The following is an 18,860-nucleotide window of genomic DNA, read 5'->3' on the forward strand; positions in this document are numbered from 1 at the left end:
GTCCCTTCCAACTCCGTTATTCTGTATTCTATATCATTACAACTTCTGACTTGAAGAATTCCTCTCCCTTCCCATGGACGTACTTCTTTGAAAGATGAAGAAAACAAAAAACAAAAAAACAGATCCTTGGGTACAGCTTGCCTCCAGAGGTTGTGGGTGCTCCATCAGTGGAGGTTTTGAAGAAGAGATTGGACAAAAATTTGTCCAAGATGGCATAGCGTGTCCTTCTTGAGCAGGGAGTTGGACTAGAAGACCTTCAAGGTCCCTTCCAACCCTATTATCCTATGATTCTTTCATATAAACTTTGCATCCCAAATCCAGCCCTTGGACATTTGGCCTTAATATTGTCCCTTCAGCTTTCCAAGGACTCCATCTTGTGGACATATCTGATTATCCTACCATTTTCCTTCTGCTGCTTGAAATGGCACAGCTTTAAATGAACACTCATATTAATTGAAATAGACGGTGAAATAATGATGTACACAATCAATATTATTTATGGATTGTTGAAGTATGTTGTACATATGCACTCTTTATATATTTAAATTGCATATTATTAAAGAGCGCATTACAGACTTAACATTTAAACTGTGTATTGTTAAGGTATGTATTAAAGGTAAGGTTACCCTCACACATCTGTGCTAGTCCTTCCCGACTCTAGGGGGCAATGGTGTTCCTCTCCATTTTAAAGCCGAAGAGCCAGCGCTGTCCGAAGACGTCTCTGTGGTCATGTGGCTGCCATGACTAAATGCCAAAGGTGCACGGAATGCTGTTACCTTCCCACCAAAGGTGGTTCCTATTTTTCTACTTGTATTTTTACATGCTATCGAACTGCTAGGTTGGCAGAAGCTGGGACGAGTCACGGGAGCTCCCTCCGTTACGCGGCACTAGGGATTCGAACCACCAAACTGCAGACCTTTTCTGATTGACAAGCTCAGTGTCTTAGCCACTGAGCCACCCTTCCAAAGTATGTGTTATATGCACACTGTTTAAATATTTTTAAAATTCTTATTGTTAAAGTATGTAGTATACTTATTATTTAAATATTTTTAAAATTCAATATTGTTAAAATATGTAATATATACACTATTTAAATATTACTCAAATGCCTTATTGTTAAAGTATTTATTATTTATCAACATTAAATAGCTGCTTATCTCGCAAAGCAAGATCTTCTGTGCAAAGTACAACATACACACCCATATCTACACACACCCCATATAAAAATACATATTTTTAAAAATTGTTTTCTGGCTCGTATCTCCCCTTGTTCACTCTTCTACAAGTTTGCACCAAGTATTAGGTATTATTTGTTCTCCCAATTTTGATGGGTAGCCTTGGAGATCTATAGATCTCTGGAGAATATGGCATTTGTAGTAACGGGGGTGGGAGGGAGAAGGTGCGTAGTGTATAAACTGATTCTGAGTGTCAAGATGAAGGATTCTTGCATCAAGGACAATGTGACAATGTAGAAAAGGAAACCCAGGATGGGATTAACCATAGTTTGTTGGGTAAAGCCCAGTTTGAATGCAGAAAGCTGGAATCATTAGCTTTCTATATCAAGCAATGCTGTAATCAAAAATTCATTTTGCCCATTCTAGTCCATTACGGCTGGTCAATTTCATAATCTGAGTTTCAGGAGAGGAATTATCGCTCCTTCATTCTAAGGACCTGCATCTTCCGTATTTTCCCTCCCTTCTTTTCTTCCTTTTCTTTTTCCTTTCCTTTCTTCCTGTGTTTCCTTCCTCCCCTTTCCTTCCAATCTTTCTATATTTTTCCTTTCATTCTCCCTTTCTTGCCTTCCTTCCTTTCTCATTTTCCTTCCTCTTTTTTCTTTGTCTTCCTTCTTTCCTTTTCTCCTCCCCTACCTTTCTTACCTTCTTTTTTCTTTCTCACCTCTTCTTCTCTCATTTTCTTCCATTCTTCCCTCCCTTCTAATTTTTCCTTTTTCTGTCCTTTCCCGTCCCCTCTTCCCCCCTTCCTCATTTCCCTCCCTTTCTTTCCCTTTCCTCCTTCTTACTTTTTCCTCCCTTCTTTTTCCCCTTCTTTCTCATTTTCATCTTTTTCCCTTATCTTTCTTTCCCCCCTCCCTCCCTCCCTCCCTCCCTCTTCCCTTCGTGACCTTCCTTCCTCCTTTCCCTCCCTCCTTTCTTCCCTTCTCCCCGCTTCCTCCTTTCTTATTTTCATCTTTTTTTTCTTTATCTTCTTTCCTCTCTTCCTTCCTTTTCCCTTCCTGACCTTCCTTCTCTTCTTCTCCTTCCTCCTTTTCCGCCCTCCTTCCCTCCCTTTCCTTCCCTCCCCACCTTCTCCCTTGCTTTCCCCGGCGGGCCCTACAGGTGCCGCTGTCCTCTTCCCCCAGCCCGTCCGCGTCGGGCTGAGCTGCTCACTCCAGCCCGGGGACTGGTAGGCCTTGCTGAGGAGGCGGAGGCGGAGGAAGGGAGGCGGCGGCGGCGAGAGGCGGAGGGCCAGTCGACGAGACGCCGAGAGGCAGCAGCAGCAGCAGCAGCAGCAGCAGCAGAAGCCGCGCCGAGCTCCGCTGCCGCCGCGCAATCCGCCGCAATCCGCCGCCTTCAGGCGTCCCGGCCGCCCGACCCCCGGCTCCCCAGGCGCCCCGGGCTCCCCGCAAGCACCACAGGTGGGCATCGGGGGGCGGCCGCGGAGATGGGGGGCTCTGCCGGGGGACGGAGAGGCGGCCGGGCGTAAGATGGAGACGCAGCAGGCCCGGCCTGGCTCTCGCTGGCCTCCCAGCGCAAAGCAAAGCATCCTCGCCTCCTGCTTTTCCGCCCCCCCCCCCATTGCAAAGAATCAGAGGGGAGCAGCAGAGGGGAGGGGTGCATTTCAAGGGGTTGGGGGGGGGTTGTTGTTTTGCAATGGTTGCAAGGACGCTGCACGGGAGGGGGACGCCCCCCCTCCCTCCCCCCCCCGCGGTTTTCAAATCCTTATTTTGAGTGCTTTTGTAACAGACCCTCCCCCCCCCTCTTTAAATCTGGGGAGGGGGAGCTTTGGGGGTCGTCCTGGGCTGGCAGGGGCCTGTCGAAACCGCCCCCCCCCCTCTTTTTTATTTATTTATATATATATATATATTTCCTGGCTGCGTCTCCCTCCCATCTACCCTCAGCCCCTTCCCTCTTCCCTCTTTTTATGCAAACAACCCGATTTTTGGTAAAACAACAACAACAACAACAACAACACGTTTAATCCTGGCTTTTTGGCATTTTATTTCCCTCTCCCTCTCCTTTTTTTTTTTTTTTTTTTTTTGCTTTTCCCCTCTTCCTGGATCTGAGCCGAACTGGCCTTTTGAGCCCCCCCCCCCCGTTTTGTGTATTTGTGTGTGTGTGTGTGTGTGTGTGTGTGTGTTTGTGTTGCCGTTGCCATTTTGTGCTGCTCTTCAACCAGGGTTAGCTTTTTCCATTGTTTTGGTTGCTGGTGTCGCCTAGCCAGCCAGGCCTTGGGGTGATGCTGACTCCCTCCCCAGATCATCCATGCCACCCAGGGTACCAGAGGCCACCAAAACTGCCCGCTGGGCTCCCTTGCTGGACATCAAGCGATGCCATCCTGGTTTTCCTGCTTGTCTTTTGGCCCAAAAAAGATCCTCAAAAATGCCCCGGGCATCTCTCTCTCTCTCTCTTTCTCTCTCTCTCCATTTTTCACTACGACACACCTGGCGTTTCCCAGCAGAGCGAGCAATGGCTTCCATCTCCTTTTTTTATTTTCATGTGCTGGAGAAAAAATATGTTTTCTTTTTAAAAAAATGATGCTTATTTTGGGGGGAGCGCTGCCAAAATTGGCATTTCTGTGGTGTTTTAGGTTGCATTTTTGGGGGTTGTGGGGGACAGTGTTGATGGAAAGGGGGGGGGCTGGTTTGGAGACATGCCGCAAGTGTGTTGGGTATTGTGGGTGATAAACATGAAAGCGTGTTTCGGTGCGCACCACTCTGTGGGATCCTGTTGGGTGGCTTTGTTTTATTAACTGCTTTAAGCATCTCCTTTTACCTGGATTTTGCACATGGCTTGTGTCTTATTACTTTTTTAAAGGGGGGTGTGTGTGTGTGTGTGTCCCAGCAGGAATCCCAAACTGGTGACACAGTTTAATTCAAAGGTTGCCTTCAAGATATCCTGCTGTCAGCAAAACTGTGTGCAATGTTGTGATGGGGTTTGTGGGATATTTTTTATTATTATACAATTGTATCACAGCAGCCAGTTGTTTCGCCGGATTTGGCATTGGTTATTATACCTTAGAACCTGTCTTCGTGGATCTAGTAGATTAAAAAACCAGGCACAGCTTGACCCTGCGGGGGGAGTTGTGTGGCAAATAGAGATCAATTTTTTTTCCTGCTTTTTCTTCGTTTATTTGTCATTTGAAAGAAGAATTGTAGCAACACAGATTTATGTTTATATTTGCTAAGCGTGGCTCTCCCCTGTTGCAACATGGTTGATCCTTTGTGGTGTCCCCAAAGTTTATGGTTTCATATTTGTAGCAATCTCTTGAGGGCAAAAATCTTGTGGGAGGAGGGTGTGTGCGTGTTTGTGTGTACATTTTTGCACCCTGTTTTTAAATTATCTGGCCCTTCTACAAGGTTTTTTTCCCCTCTGTCCTGCTGATTTTTCCAGCTTGCAGTTTGTAATTTTGCGTTGTCTCCTGATTTTTTTTTAAAAAAAGTTTGAGCATGCAGTTTCTTATTTAGGTTGCCTTTTTATTTTTCATTATTTCCTATTTTGATTTCTCAAACCAGACACTGGTTGTCCTCCCCCCTCCCCCCTCTTTGGTTGCCTAAGCTAAGTTTGCTTGTTTTGGTATCTTGTGGGTTTCTAAAAATCAGGCCCTGCACCACTGTCTTTGTTTTCCCAGCCCTGTAACCCCAAATTAAATAAACTACTTTTAAAAATGGGTTTCTGGATGCATGCTTTTAACATGTTGATGAAAAAAAAGCAGATAATTATACTCCTGCTGCCTCACATCAAGAGGCTGGAATTTGTCATATATTATTTCCCATGTAATATAGATATATTTTGGTAGGTTTGTCTGAATATCTACTTAGTTTTTCTCTCTCATGACAAATATTAGAGATTGCTGTGAGATTCCAGGATGGAAAAAGCGTCATCGATGCTGGTCCATTGTGAGGGGAAAGTAATTTAAAACTGTAATTAGATTCGCCATAAAATGTGCGATAAAATTACACATAAAATTGGTTTCTGAGAAAGAAAAAGTAGAGGTGCTTATCATTTGTGGCTAGGATGGGAGACCACCATGAGAGTCCAGGTTTAAGGAAATCAAGAACAGTAGTGAAATATTTCTATCAATTCTTCCAGAAAAAAAATGTAGTTGGAAAAATCTTCATAGGGAATCCTTGACTTACGACTGAACCCAAAAATGTGACTAAGCAAGACAGTTGTTAAGTGAGTTTTGCCCCATTTTACAACCTTTCTTGCCACAGTGGTTAAATGAATCCCTGCAGTTGTCAAGCTAGTCATCCCGGCTTCCACCATCGACTTCTCTTGTCAGAAGGTTGCAAAAGGGGCTCACGTGACCCCGGAGACACTGCCACCGTCATAAATGTGAGTCAGTTGCCAAGAGGCTGAAGTTTGATCATGTAACCATGGGGATGCCATGACGGTCATAAGTATGAAAAGCGACCTAGGTCAGAACACCAAAATTTCCATGTGAAGCATGGGACTTGGTAAGTAAGTCTTGCCAAATTTTGCCAGTTACTCCCCAATTGACTTTGCTTTTTGGAAGCCAGCGGGGACAGTTACAAATGGTGATCACATGGCAGCGAGACAGTTGTTAAGCAAGTTTTGTGCCATTTTACCATCTTTCTTGCCACGGTGGTTCAGTGAATCACTGCAGAAGTTACATTAGTAACATGGTTGTTAAGTGAATCAAATTTCCTCATTGTGTCAACCCTGAAGCTGACCTCCATATTGGAGCTTCCATGTTGCCACATTGGAGTTGAGGGAAAGGGAGGGGGGATTAGAGATAGAAGGGTTTGTGTAGCCAAAACAAAGTGCTTTCTCTTGAGAACCAAGGACATTCTCACACGTGGGCCGTGGAGGGAGGGAGGGAGGGAGGAGGTCACCGGAAAACAAGATTGGACTGATTGTTTGGGGTTGTGGGAAAACTTTCTCTTTTAACCAAGTGATAACTGTGGGAACCTTTAGAGTTAGTTAGTCAATTTAGTTTAATTTAATTTAACTTATTTTATTGTCATTGCACCTCTACAATGAAATTGAATGCCATTTTCAGTGCATACATCATATATAAGGAAACTATAAAAATAAAACAAAAAGACACACCCACATTCTATACAATTAAATTGAAAACCCCTAATATTGCATTAATAGTGCACTATACAGTAGGGACGCGGTGGCTCAGTGGCTAGCTGAGCTTGTCGATCAGAAAGGTTGGCGGTTCAAATCCCTCGTGCCACGTAACGGAGGGAGCTCCCGTGACTTGTCCCAGCTTCTGGCAAGCTAGCAGTTTGAAAGCATGTGAAAAACGCAGGTAGAAAAATAGGGACCACCTTTGGTGGGAAGGGAACAGCGCTCCGTGCGCCTTCAGCATTGATGCCATCATGCCGGCCACATGGCCACAGAGACGTCTTTGGACAGCTCTGGCTCTTTGGCTTTGAAACGGAGATGAGCATCGCCCCCTAGAGTCGGGAATGACTACCACATTCGTGCGAGGGGAACCTTTACCTTTTATACTCTAGAATTCAATATAGTTACTGCTCTGGGATAGAAGCTGTTTTTCAGCCTATCTGTCTTTCTTTTTATTGTCCTGCTAGATGGAAATAGTTCAAAAAAAGGCTGTCCGGGGTGGGATGAGAAGGATCTTTAAGAATGTTTCGAGCTTCCTTGAGGGAGCGGGAGCCATACAGCCACAGAGTCGGCTTTCACCAGATATGTGCCAACATGATACTTCTAATAAAACTGTTCTTTGAGGAATCTACCTGCCTTGGAATTTTGCTTGCTATGGATCTATTCTTTAAAATCCTGACACATTGATTTTGCTTGTCAGGGTTCCCCTTCCCACATCTCTGCTAGTTGTTCCCGACTCTAGGGGGCGATGGTGCTCATCTCAGTTTTAAAGCCAAAGAGCCAGTGCTGTCCCAAGACGTCCCCGAGGTCTTGTGGCCGGCATGACCGAATGCCGAAGGCGCACAGAACGCTGTTACCTCCCACCAAAGGTGGTCCCCATTTTCCCATCTGCATGTTTATGTGCTTTTGAACTGCTTCCGCTAGGTGGGCAGAAGCTGGGACAAGTCACGGGAGCTCACTCCGTTATGCGGCACAAGGGATTCGAACCTTTCTGATTGACAAGCTCAGGAGAGATTGTGAAAAGGGAGTTTAGTTCTCACCTTGTACTGCGCGTGCTGGAGATAGTGATGGGAGCCGCCAAGGCCACCTGTCCTGCATTCCACCCTGATGATGCTTTTCGAAGATGGGACTCACAGGACCCCTGAGGGATTCGCAGATTGGACAGTGGGATGAGGGTTACCAGGGGAAAAGGGTTGGGTCACGTATTGGTATCTAATGATTTCATGTGCTCAGCTGCTATATTTTCATAGACCAGTAAAAGTTAATTCTTAATTCTGCGAGAGGAGTCAAGTGGTTTCTTTCCCGGTTGCTGAGGGAGGCTGCCTTGACACACTCACCCTTGCAACATTGATATTGAGATATTGTGTCAATCTGTTTGGCTCTGCTTTACTAAAAAAAGCTACTTAAAAACTGGAATTACTGTTAAACAGTAACTCCTGTTCTGCAGACAACACTTTCTGATCCTAATTCAAAGAGTCAAGCCAGCTTTGAACTTGTGTGAATCAAGAAAACCAATATTGGTGCCATTCATCCATTTTTCTCTGCACAAAATCTGAAAAAAATTTACCAGGCTGTAAATTTTGCAATTTACAGCCTGGTCAAATTGTGGTGCTGGAGAAGAAGACTCCTGCATTGAGTCCCTTTGGACTGCAAGGCCATCCAACCGGTCAGTCCTAGAGGAGATCCACCCTGGCTGCTCTTCAGAAGGCCAGATCCTGAAGAGGAAACTCAAAGACTTTGGCCACCTGATGAGAAGGAAGAAGGACTCCCTGGAGAAGAGCCTCATGCTGGGAACGATGGAGGGCAGAAGAAGAAGAAGGGGACGGCAGAGAAGGAGGTGGCTGGATGAAGCAGTTGGCCTGAGCTTAAATAGACCCCATGGGATGCGAGAGGACAGGAAGGCCTGGATGAATGTTGTCCATGGGGTCACGATGGGTCGAACACGACTTCGCAGCTAAGAATAACAAATTTTGCCAAAAAAAAAATAATGGTATTAAAACGAATAGAAAGAGAGCTGAGCGTGCATTAAAACAGATTCAGAGTTGAAAAGCAGATTGAGTGTTACGTGAGACCCATAGAATCATTTCTGGAAATGGAGTTGATTAGCGAAAGATGCCCACCTTGGAAAGGTACTAGATGCTGTCTAGGGTCCCTTTCCAAACAATCTGCTCCATCATTCTCTGAAACGTCAAGCTGGCAAAGGGTAGCCCATGATAGTGCCAGATTAAAATTTATACACATTTTCCTTTTTTTAAAAAACAAATCTCATTACAATTTTTTCCCCCATCATACTCTCTGGACAGAGTGTGGACCAGGTCACATCTTATGCATCCTATTTATAATCATAGTTTCAATATATTCTAATCTTTCCACTCTTATCAATATTCCTCTCTTTTATATAATCCTTTATCTTTTTTGCATTAATTCATTTGAGCTTACATATCATTGATAAACACCCTTTTCTTTTTGTCTTCAACCAATTACTATTAATTTATCTTTATAAATTAATCATTTTTAACCATAGCTTTGCTATTCCAATTTCCACAGTATTATTCTCTTTACAAAGCTCTTTGCCATTATTCAATTTTTACATGTAGTTAACATCACTATATGCCCTTTATTTCACCCACCCACCCCAGTCTTTCCAGTTATTTACCTTATTTTTTTTCTTCCCAGAAAATATCTCACAAATTCCCTTAATTTGTGCATGCTTTCTGATGTTTCCATTGGCCTGTCTAAGAAATGAAAAAGTGGATTTGAGGGGCGGTTTTATTTTTTTCTTCTAGTTCTCATTGCCTCTTCTTTTTCGCAACCAGGAAAATGGACAGTTTGAATTATTTGCAATTTTACAATAGAGAAAAATGATTTTTATTTTTATTTTTAAAAAGCTCCAGCATGTCTGGCGGCAGTATTTCTTTCATTTTTTTTTTTTTTTGGGAGGTCCAGTTGGAAGTTTTCCTTAATTATTCTAGTGGAATTTGCTCTTTGAGACATTAGCCAGCCTTGTAACATTACACAGCGGACTTCACAATCTTTTCTATATTAGTTTCCTTCCTAGAACTCAGTTTTTTTGGGTTCATTTCCTACCGAGCCAGGAAATTCGTTGGTCATAATGGTTTCTATCTTTTGGTGGCCAATAATACCCAGCTACAATCAATTGGAAGGATAAACATGCAAAAGGAATAAATTTCTTTTGTGCCTCTGCTCATCCTTCCCATTTTAGGAACTTAAAGAAGCTTGAAATTTAACCTTAACTATCAAAAATGGTGAACTGAATCCCAATTGCTCCATTTCAGGGTTTTCCTTCATAATTTGCTTCCCCAGCGTTCAGAATTTAAGCCCCACCAAACTGTGTGTGTGTGTGTGTATGTGTGTGTGTGTGTTTTGAAATAGCAAAACAAAACATTTCCGTTTGGGGCTCAAAACATTTCCTGAATCAAATTGAATGATTTTGTACGCCCAACGAGAAAGCTGCTTTTGGGCTTGGAAACAAATCAATTTGAAAAATTGCACACAGCCCTATGAAAATGGATAATTAAAAAAAAACTTGTCGTTTTAGGGGTTTGTTTTAAACCGCCTGGAGTGCACAGAGTTGGTGTGTAGAGTTGTTGTCTGCAGGCGGTCAGGCAGAAGAGCTGTCGTACCTTTATCCAGATGTTATGATGGACTGTTTTGGAAGCAGAAATTCTACTAAAACTGAAATGGGGAAATTCTTTTTGGGAGGCTGTTGGCTGAGATGAAAGTTTGTGTTGTTTGTAAAATTAGAAAAACCCTCCCTCCCTCCCTCCCTCCTTCCCTCTCATTCCGATCTTCTTCCATTATTTCTTCCTCCTCCTCTCCTGCTTGGTCAGGGGGTTGGAATAGAAGTCCTCCAAGGTCCTTTCCGACTCAGTTATCCTGTTGTTGTGGTTAGTTCTAAAGTTGGTCTGTTTTTTATTCCCCCCACCCCCAAGGAATTGTTGTGCCAAGACAAGTAGCTCAGTTGATAGGTAAAAAAAAAATACATTGCATAAACTTAGAAAATGGGTAAATTCAAGAAGCAGGTGGAACGTCTTCAGCACAACCATAAATGGCCAAAGCTACCCCTTATCTTTTCATCCCTTGTGTCTCTCTGCAGCGATAGGATTCTGGCTCCTGGTTTCAAAAATATTTTTTCCCAGGGGCATTTTCAGATCAGACAACCTGGGCCATTGAAGAATTTCACACTGCTGGCTCCTCTTTAATATTTACTTTATCGTTTTTTGCTTTCTGTCTTCCCTGCAGGCAGATCAGGAGCGGTGCAGAGAAATTTCCTTACTCGATGACCTTTCATCGCGATGTCCGATCGTTCGGGGCAAATAACCAAGGGAAAGGATGGGAAAACCAAGTACAGCACTCTCAGCCTGTTTGATAAATATAAAGGAAAGTCAGTAGAAACAGTTAGAAGTACAGGTGAGCCGTGTTGGGAAGGAGTGGCAACAAGGGATGTGTGTGTGTGTGTGTGTTTAAATCAGCCTTCTTTCGATAACATTTGCACCTGCCCATCTGGGTTTGGAAGGGAAGCTGGTTATGAGATGGGTGGGGTACCACCAGGTGATCCCACATTCCCCCCCACCCCCATGCTTTTGGGTGCAACGGATCTGATTGGGTTGTGCTTGGGATGAAACGTTTATGCATTTGTGAGGTGGACATATTCCTTCACTTATCAATGCAGGTAGTCTTCGACTTATGACCACAATCGATCATCCCCAAATTGCTGTGGCTAAGTGGGACATCTGTTAAGTGAGCTTTGCCCCATTTTGCAACCTTTCTTGCCACGGTCGCTAAGTGAATCACCTCAGCTCTTAAAATTAGATAGCGAATCTGCCACAAAAGGGGATCATGCGATACACACACACCGGGATGCTGCAGCCGTCATAAATATGAGTCAGTTGCCAAGTGTCTGAAAAGTGAAAAACAGTTTCAAATCATTTTTTTTTTAGTGCCGAACGGCCATGAAACAAATGGCCGTCGGTTGAGGAGTACCTGCAACTGAAAACGGCGTAACTGGGACGGAGGTGTCTCACTCGGATGTCCGTTTATGGCCTAGATAGCAGTTGCTTGTTGCAATCCGTGCTGAGGATAATGGGTCTGGGTGGATTATTCCCTCTCTTTCTCTTGCTAGTTATTCCTAGACATGGCTTGCAGAGTCTCGGGAAAGTTGCTTCCGCGCGGCGCATGCCCCCTCCTGCCAACTTGCCAAGTTTGAAATCGGAGCATAAAGGAAACGACCCCAACATCATCATCGTGCCGAAGGACGGAACAGGATGGGCAAACAAGCAGGACCCTCCAGAGCAAAAGAGGTGAGCCGGCCGGCCGTTTTCACCTTCCTTCTTTGGAAGGACCAACCTGTTGTGGCCGGTCAGCAGAGCTGGCAGCAGATTCGGTCAGTGGGGAGGGTTGGGGAGGAAGATGGGCCAGTCCTGGAGTCTGGGGGAGGCTCTGATGATGAGGGCTCTGTGTTGGAGGCAGAGAGGGGGCCAGGGCCGTCTGACAGTTGTCAGCTGCCTTCAGAGTCAGACATCAGAGAGGCAGAAGAGCAGCTGGAGCCTGTTCCCAGTGTGCGCATGCACACAGTTGCCAGACAAAGGGAAGAGCTAAAGAACAGGAAATATAAGCGGAGCGGAAGGGGAGTGGAGTTTGCAGGAGACAATTAGTTCACTTCATTGGTTCGTGACTCTCTGAGGCTCCTTGCCAAGTTCTGCAGATCTCGGCCTGGCAGCTCTCCAAGTCAGAGAAGGTCTGTGACTGTAAATCCTTCCTCGAAAGACTTTCCTGGAGGTGAATGAGCAGAATTCACAGGCAATTAATAAAAGGGGTTTGTCAACACCTCTCCATTAATTAATTAGGAAATAAAGACCACGAGACTCCATGTGTGGAAATCAAGTGTACTTTTACTAATTAAGAATGATTAAAGGCATAGCGAAGTGAAGTCTGGTTATTTAGGCGTGAAAGCAATTGATATATAGAATAGCCCATTCCCCACCCCTTGGCATCACAGTTTCAGTCCAATCATAATTCTTCCAAGTGTCAGGTGTGAGATAACTTCAAAAGGCATCACAAAGATGGAATGTCGGTGCCGTTAGTCCTGGCGGGAAACACCCACGCATGCGTAGTCCGATCAGTCGGTGAACTCCAGAACCTTCCTCCAGCACAATGAGTAACCCCTCCCAAATACCATGCCCTCCCTCCCCGTTTCATGGCAGCCGGAGCGATAGCAAAGCAGAGGCTGACATCCGGCCGTCCCCTGGAAAAAGGCGGTCAGGCCTGGAAAACGAGAAAACATAAACAAACAGACGAACAACAAAACATAGAAGAGAGAAGAGGGGGGGGGGAAAGAAAAATCAAGGTTTGTCAGGATAAGTAGCATAAAACTTCCAAAGCAGTCGGGGAGCGCGAACATGGGATTTGTCAACCCATTCCATATGAGAGGGGGGAAAATGTTTCCAAGCCACTAAGTATTGGATGCGATTATGCCGCCTGCGGGAGTCCAGTATTTCACGAACTTCAAAGTGTCGTTCACCATCAATCAACAAGGGAGCAGGTGGAGGGTCATCAGGCGGACGTAAAGTAGAAACACGAACAGGTTTAATGAGGTTAACGTGGAACACGGGATGAACACGGTTGAGATGCTTAGGCAGCTGCAGTCGAACGGAAACAGGCTTGATGATTTTGATGATGGGAAATGGACCAACATACTTAGGTCCCAACTTTTTGGACTTCTGTGTGGTTTGAAGGAATTTTGTGGACAAGTAAACCAGGTCACCCTCTTTGTACTGATAAGGTTGCGCACGCTTCTTATCAGCTTGCTTTTTATGAGCACGATGTGCAGCATCCAAAGTAGCAAGAGTCAAAGGCCAAACATGGCTCAGACGTTCGCTCCACTCAGCGACGGAAGAAACTTGCGGTTGGTCACGAGGTAACTCTGGAATAGGAACAAAATCTTGACCAAATACAACCCGAAAAGGGGTGAAACCAGTGCTGGTATGGACAGAATTGTTGTAGGCCACCTCAGCATGCGGTAGCAAGTCAACCCAATCATCTTGCTGATAATTGATGAAACAACATAAATATTGTTCCAAAACAGAATTAGTCCTCTCACAAGCCCCATTAGTCTGAGGATGGTGGGCGGAGCTAAGGCCCTGGGCGGAGCCAATGCATTTAAGAAATTCCTTCCAGCCACACAGAAGTCCAAAAAGTTGGGACCCAAGTATGTTGGTCCATTTCCTATCATCAAAACCATCAATGGGGGAATGTCAGGAGAAGGAGTTGGCTTCATGCTCTTGGGAAGGCCTTGGTCGGGATGAGACACTTCAGGGATGACAGCAGCTGAATGTTATTGTGGAAGGTTATGGCCACAGAATCTTTCCCCCATTTTTTTCATTGTTTTATTAATTATTGCAAGTTTTAAGAAACGCATACGCAAGGAGCATAGAAATGCAATACCACAAGTATAGAAAAGGTGTATAAAAGAAAAAAAGAAAGGGGAAAAAAAAGTGACTACTTCCTTCATCCCAGCAAGTAAAGAGCATCTGAATAGTTCTTTGGTCATATTGATTCCACAAGTATAATGTTCAGAAGCGGTTTCCAAGTGGAAACAAAACTAATTGTTATTTCTTCCGTAATCGAAGCAGTCAATGTATAGCTGACTCCCATCTACTTTTGCAGCCATTCATCCATTGTGGGACCCAACTCTTAATATTAAATTCTTAAGTATTAAACTCTTAATAGTAAGTCACAAGAAGAAGAAAAAGACATATACTGCAAGGAGTGTAAAACTGCAAAAAGTATTTAAAAGGTGTATAGAAGACAAGGGAAAGAAAGAAAATAACTTCCTCCTTCATCCCAGCAAGTGAAAACCATCTGAATAGTTTAGTCATATTTTTTCCACAAGCATAAAGTCCAGAAGCGGTTTCCAAGTGGAAACAAAATTATTAATTATATTTCTTTCCTTAATCGAAGCAGTCAATTTATAGCCGTCTCTGTTGACTCCCATCAACTTTTACAGCCATTCGTTTATTGTGGGCATAAATCCAACTTTTACCAAAAAATCTTTGTGAAATCAACCGGGATTTACAAAAACAAAACAAAAACTCACAGCGGGGACTCGGACAGTCACTTTCTCCTCCCTTTTGTCTCAGTTCCAGTTGCACAGCCGCACAGCCGCGGGAGTCGCTGCCGCAGCAGGATTCACAGAAATCTGTCTCCAATTTACAGAAACGGAACCTGTCAATCAGCCAGGAGGTGAGTAGGACGAAGACGGGTGGTCAAGCTCAAAAAGACAGGCATTCGAATTCAAACGCTTGGCAACTGGCATGTACTTAGGACAGTTGCAGCATCCTGGGTTCGTGCGATCTCCTTTGGAGACCACAAGCAACGTCAACGGGGGACGCTGGATTCACGTTACTCACTGGAGAACTGTAGTGATTCACTGAGCAAGAAAGGTTGTAAAATGGGACAACGCTCAGGGGAGCAACTGCTTTGCGATGGAAATTTTGAGGTCGTAAGTCGAGGACTGCCTGTAAACTTTTCTAAATTCTTCTGCAGAATACAAATTCAGCACTCGGTGGTGTAAAATCATGGGCGCAGCTGAATGGAAAGCCAGCCAGAGTAGAAGGTGGTAAGTATCCCCCACACTTGTGGACGGTTTATGCTCAGGCGGGTCCGTCTTTCCCATCCCAAGCGGGAAGGACGAGCTTTGTGGATGGCACCGGGCTGATCCCTGGTCTCAGTAGAGACTTCTGCTACCAAGGGAAATCGTTTAAAGCATCTCTCTATATAAAAGCGAAATGCTACTCACGCTACATCACGAAATCTCCAGAACCGTAAAGCCTACAAATTTGAAACACGTGTTCCTCTTGATTTCCAAGTGCTCACTAAGAAAGTATTTTTCAAAACGATCGCCAGAGCTTGAGTATTTCTTATTATTAACACACTCTGGTGCTACTCCCCACCTGAAAATAACTCTGTTCCAACTGCCACTTGGGCATGGCAAGCACATGACCCATCCAGGTCTGCGGGCTGGGAGTTTGGAGAGGATCAGTGGGGACAGCCTGAGGGAGAGAAGGGGATAGGAGAGGCTTCTGTGGGGACAGCCTGAGGGAGACAAGGGGAGAGGCCGACATTAATTTTCAAGCTGCAAGTGTCGATTTATCCAGCCCCAATCACATAGTTTCATAGCAGAGCATGGGTATACAGTTAGTCTGAAATATATCTGTTTCATGGGGTTTTTTTTCCTAATGTCATTCAAACTTTCCCTCCTCCCCCCCCCCCCCCCAGGTTCAAGGGGCTCAAGCCGACTGTTATCCTTCTCTCCCGAGGATTTTCCAACGTTGAAAGCAGCTGGCGAGCAGGACAGGTCTGGCAAAGAAAAGGGCACCTTAGATCCGTCGTATGGGCCCGGACCAAGCCTCCGCCCCCAGAGTACGTACCTGGGACGCCTCCTCACCTCCTGGCCCACCTGGGAAATGTCGTTTGTACAGAATGGGTTGGGTGGGAAGGAAGGAAGAGGTTGGCACGAGAGAGCCGAGGTGGCACCGTGGTTAGAGTGAAGCACTGCAGGCTACCCTGTTTCCCCGAAAACAAGGCCTCCCCAGATACTTAGCCCAATTGGGCCTTTGAGCACATGCGCTGAAATAAGCCCTCCCCGAAAATATTGCAACACAGCAGCAGCCATGAGGGGACCACGCTCGCCACCTCCTGCACCTCACAAATAATAAGACCTCCCTGAAAATAAGGCCAACTGCTTATTTTTTTTGGGGGGGGGGTCAAAAGAAAACAAGGCCCTGTCTTATTTTGAGGGAAACACGGTCCTTCAGCTGACTGCATTCCACTCATTCTCTTCTCCATCCCTTAAACATTTCTTTCTGGGACCCCGCAAAAAGGGGGGGGGGAAGCAGCATCTTTAATTTTTAGCCTGCTGCTCCTTTTTTCTGTCATGGGACGTCCTCATCTTAATCCTCTTTCTAGTCCGGTGGAAAGGAGAAGAAAAAAGCCCTCCTAGGAGCCCCTTAAACAAAAGCTGATCCAAACCAAAATTCTTTTCTATCTTTAGCTCCCATGTGGGTTTGTTTAGGAATGTTTGGCATATGCCAGTTTTAAAAAAAAAAATGCCTTTGCCCTCCCTCCCTCCCTCTTTTTCCTTCCTTCCTTCCTTTTCCCTTCCTTTCGTCTTTCCTTCTTTTTCCTCTTTCCCATTCACTTCTCCCCTCCCCTCACTTCTTCCTTCCTCCCTCCCCCTCCCTCTTTTTCCTTCCTTCATTTTCCCTTCCTTCCCCTCACTTTTTTTCTCCTTCCTTTCCTTCCTTCTTTCTCCTTTCTTTCTTTCTTTTTCCTTCCTTCTCTTTCCTCCTTTCCCTTTTTTCTCCTCCTTTATCTCCTCCACCACCTCCCTACTCTTCATATACCTTCCCCCTCCTCCTTCTTTTCATCCTAATTTATTTACTCCTTCCCCTTCCCTCTCTCATAAAACCCTGAACCAGGAGATGAAGAGCAAGTAAGTAGAATAGAAATATTCAGAATTTTGAGAGCCCAATAGTCCTTTAATTTTGAAAGAAGTTTAAAAATCTTTTTTTTTTAAAACACACACCACCTCCTAACGTTGCCAAATATTTTGTCTCTCTTTCTCCTTTTCTTTCTTTCTTTTTTCCTTTCTTTTTCTTTCTTTCTTTTTCTTTCCCTTTCTTCTCATTCTTTTTTCTCTTTTTCTTTCTTTCTCTTTTTTTTTTTCTTTCTTTCTCCCAGATGTCACAAGTTGGAGGGAAGGTGGTGGTAGAAACAGTACCTCGGCCACCTCTTTGTCCCCCTTCCCCACCGAACTGGGTACCAAGAGCTCCAGCACGGGCGAGGATGTTCCGACCTCAGCCAATGGGGCTGATCCCAAGGACCTTTCTCTCCGCCCGTCTCTGCCTGCTCGCAAAGGAGCATCACAGTTTATGGCAAACACGTACCAGCCACCCACATATCACGACATGCTTCCTGCCTTCGTAAGTACTTTAACGCCTTCCAAATTTTACCTACTGCATTATAAGAGACTGTAAGCCACTTGTGGGCTTTCTAAATACAGGTAGCCCTCGACTTACTGTTGTGGCCCACCAGTGGCCAGCTGATGTGGCAGCAGATTCGGCCAGTGAGGAGGTTGGGGAGGAACCTGGGCCAGTCCTGGAGTCTGGGGAAGGCTCTGGGGTGGGCTCTGTGTCGGAGGCAGAGGGGGGGCCAGAGCCGTATGCCAATTATCAGCTGCCTTCAGAGTCGGCCATCAGTGAGGCAGAGGAACAGCTGGAGCCTGTTCCCAGTGTGTGCATGCGCAGAGATGCCAGACGAAGGGAAGAGCTAAAGAACAGGGGTCCACTTGGGAGTAAGGCCACAGGTGGACGATGAACAGCCCCTCCCAGAGGAAACAAAAGAGGAACGAAAGGGGAGTGGTTATTCAACTTTCCCATCTTTATTTAACAAAAATACTCTCTTTAAAAAAAAAAAAAAAATCAAAAGTCTGTAAGATTTAACATATTGTGTGCCATCCTCCCAGGAAAGAAAGAAAGAAGAAGAAGATGGAGGGCTTAACCGTTTTCTAACACTTAGTTTTTATATCTGCTGTATCTCAGATGTGTTCAAATCCGCCAGCCGAGACCCCAAGCCTACCTGAACGGGCGTCCTTTCCTCTCCCCTCCTTCTGCCTGGAGCCCCGTGTTCCCTTCAGGCAGCATCAGCCAGTCGACCCAGACGGGTGAGTCAATATCGTTCTGGGAGGTTGTTGTCAATCCGGCTGCTCTGATTGCTGTTGTGTCTGTTTGCAAACACTGTTCCTAACAACTTTTTGCAACAAGTCTTTGAGTGTTGCAAACACTCAATGTGAATGCTTTGAGTGTTTTTGCCGTTGTGAGTTTTGTTAGTGCAGGGGTCAGCAACACCCAAAGAGCCACAAAGGTCCTAACCGGAAGCCCCCCCCCCCTACTTTCCCGGTTCAATTCTGAAGCCAACCAGGCGTCCCATTCTCCCACCATAGCGACTCTTCCTAGCACGGCATCCTTCTTCCCCTGCCGTGTCCTAACCAAAAGCCCTATCAACCGTGAAGCCAACCGGTGACAGGGAGCCGCAGCAGAGGGATGAAAGAGCCGCATGCGGCTCCAGAGCTCAGGTTGCTGATCCCTGTGTTAGTGATTGTAACAAGCGGGAAGAATAACAATGCCACGAAAACTGCAGAAAAAAAAGTACAGGTAGTTCTCAATTTACAAGTTTGTTTAGTGACCATTCAACGTTACAATGCCGCTGGAAAAAAGTGACTTAGGACCGTCTTTCACACTTACGACCGTTGCAACATCCCCATTGGCTCATGTAAATCCCGAGGTCGTGTAAATCACCTTTTGCGACCTTCTGATAAGCAGAGTCATCGGGGGAGCCTGACAGCTGTGTTGTCAATTTAACTGCAGTGAATGACTTAATAACCGTGGCAATAAAGCTCGTAAAACGGAGCAAGACTCACTTTACAGAGTACGCTCACTTTGCTGCTACGGGGAGAACACAATA

The 18,860-nt window shown here is 45.2% G+C and overlaps 1 protein-coding gene across 1 annotated transcript in view; it reads left to right on the forward strand.

The window, feature by feature from the left end:
• Positions 1–2,288: 2,288 nt before the first annotated feature.
• Positions 2,289–18,860, forward strand: part of PRRC2B (proline rich coiled-coil 2B) — a 42,888-nt gene continuing 26,316 nt past the window's right edge. The window contains 8 exon segments of the mRNA XM_032233256.1: positions 2,289–2,635; positions 10,581–10,748; positions 11,461–11,638; positions 14,477–14,579; positions 14,883–14,955; positions 15,615–15,758; positions 17,079–17,320; positions 17,939–18,060. Coding sequence (XP_032089147.1) covers positions 10,634–10,748; positions 11,461–11,638; positions 14,477–14,579; positions 14,883–14,955; positions 15,615–15,758; positions 17,079–17,320; positions 17,939–18,060 — 977 coding nt within the window. The 5' untranslated portion in view covers positions 2,289–2,635; positions 10,581–10,633.

The sequence above is a fragment of the Thamnophis elegans genome, chromosome 16 (genome assembly GCF_009769535.1).
Source record: "Thamnophis elegans isolate rThaEle1 chromosome 16, rThaEle1.pri, whole genome shotgun sequence".
In the NCBI taxonomy this organism is placed as follows: domain Eukaryota; kingdom Metazoa; phylum Chordata; class Lepidosauria; order Squamata; family Colubridae; genus Thamnophis; species Thamnophis elegans.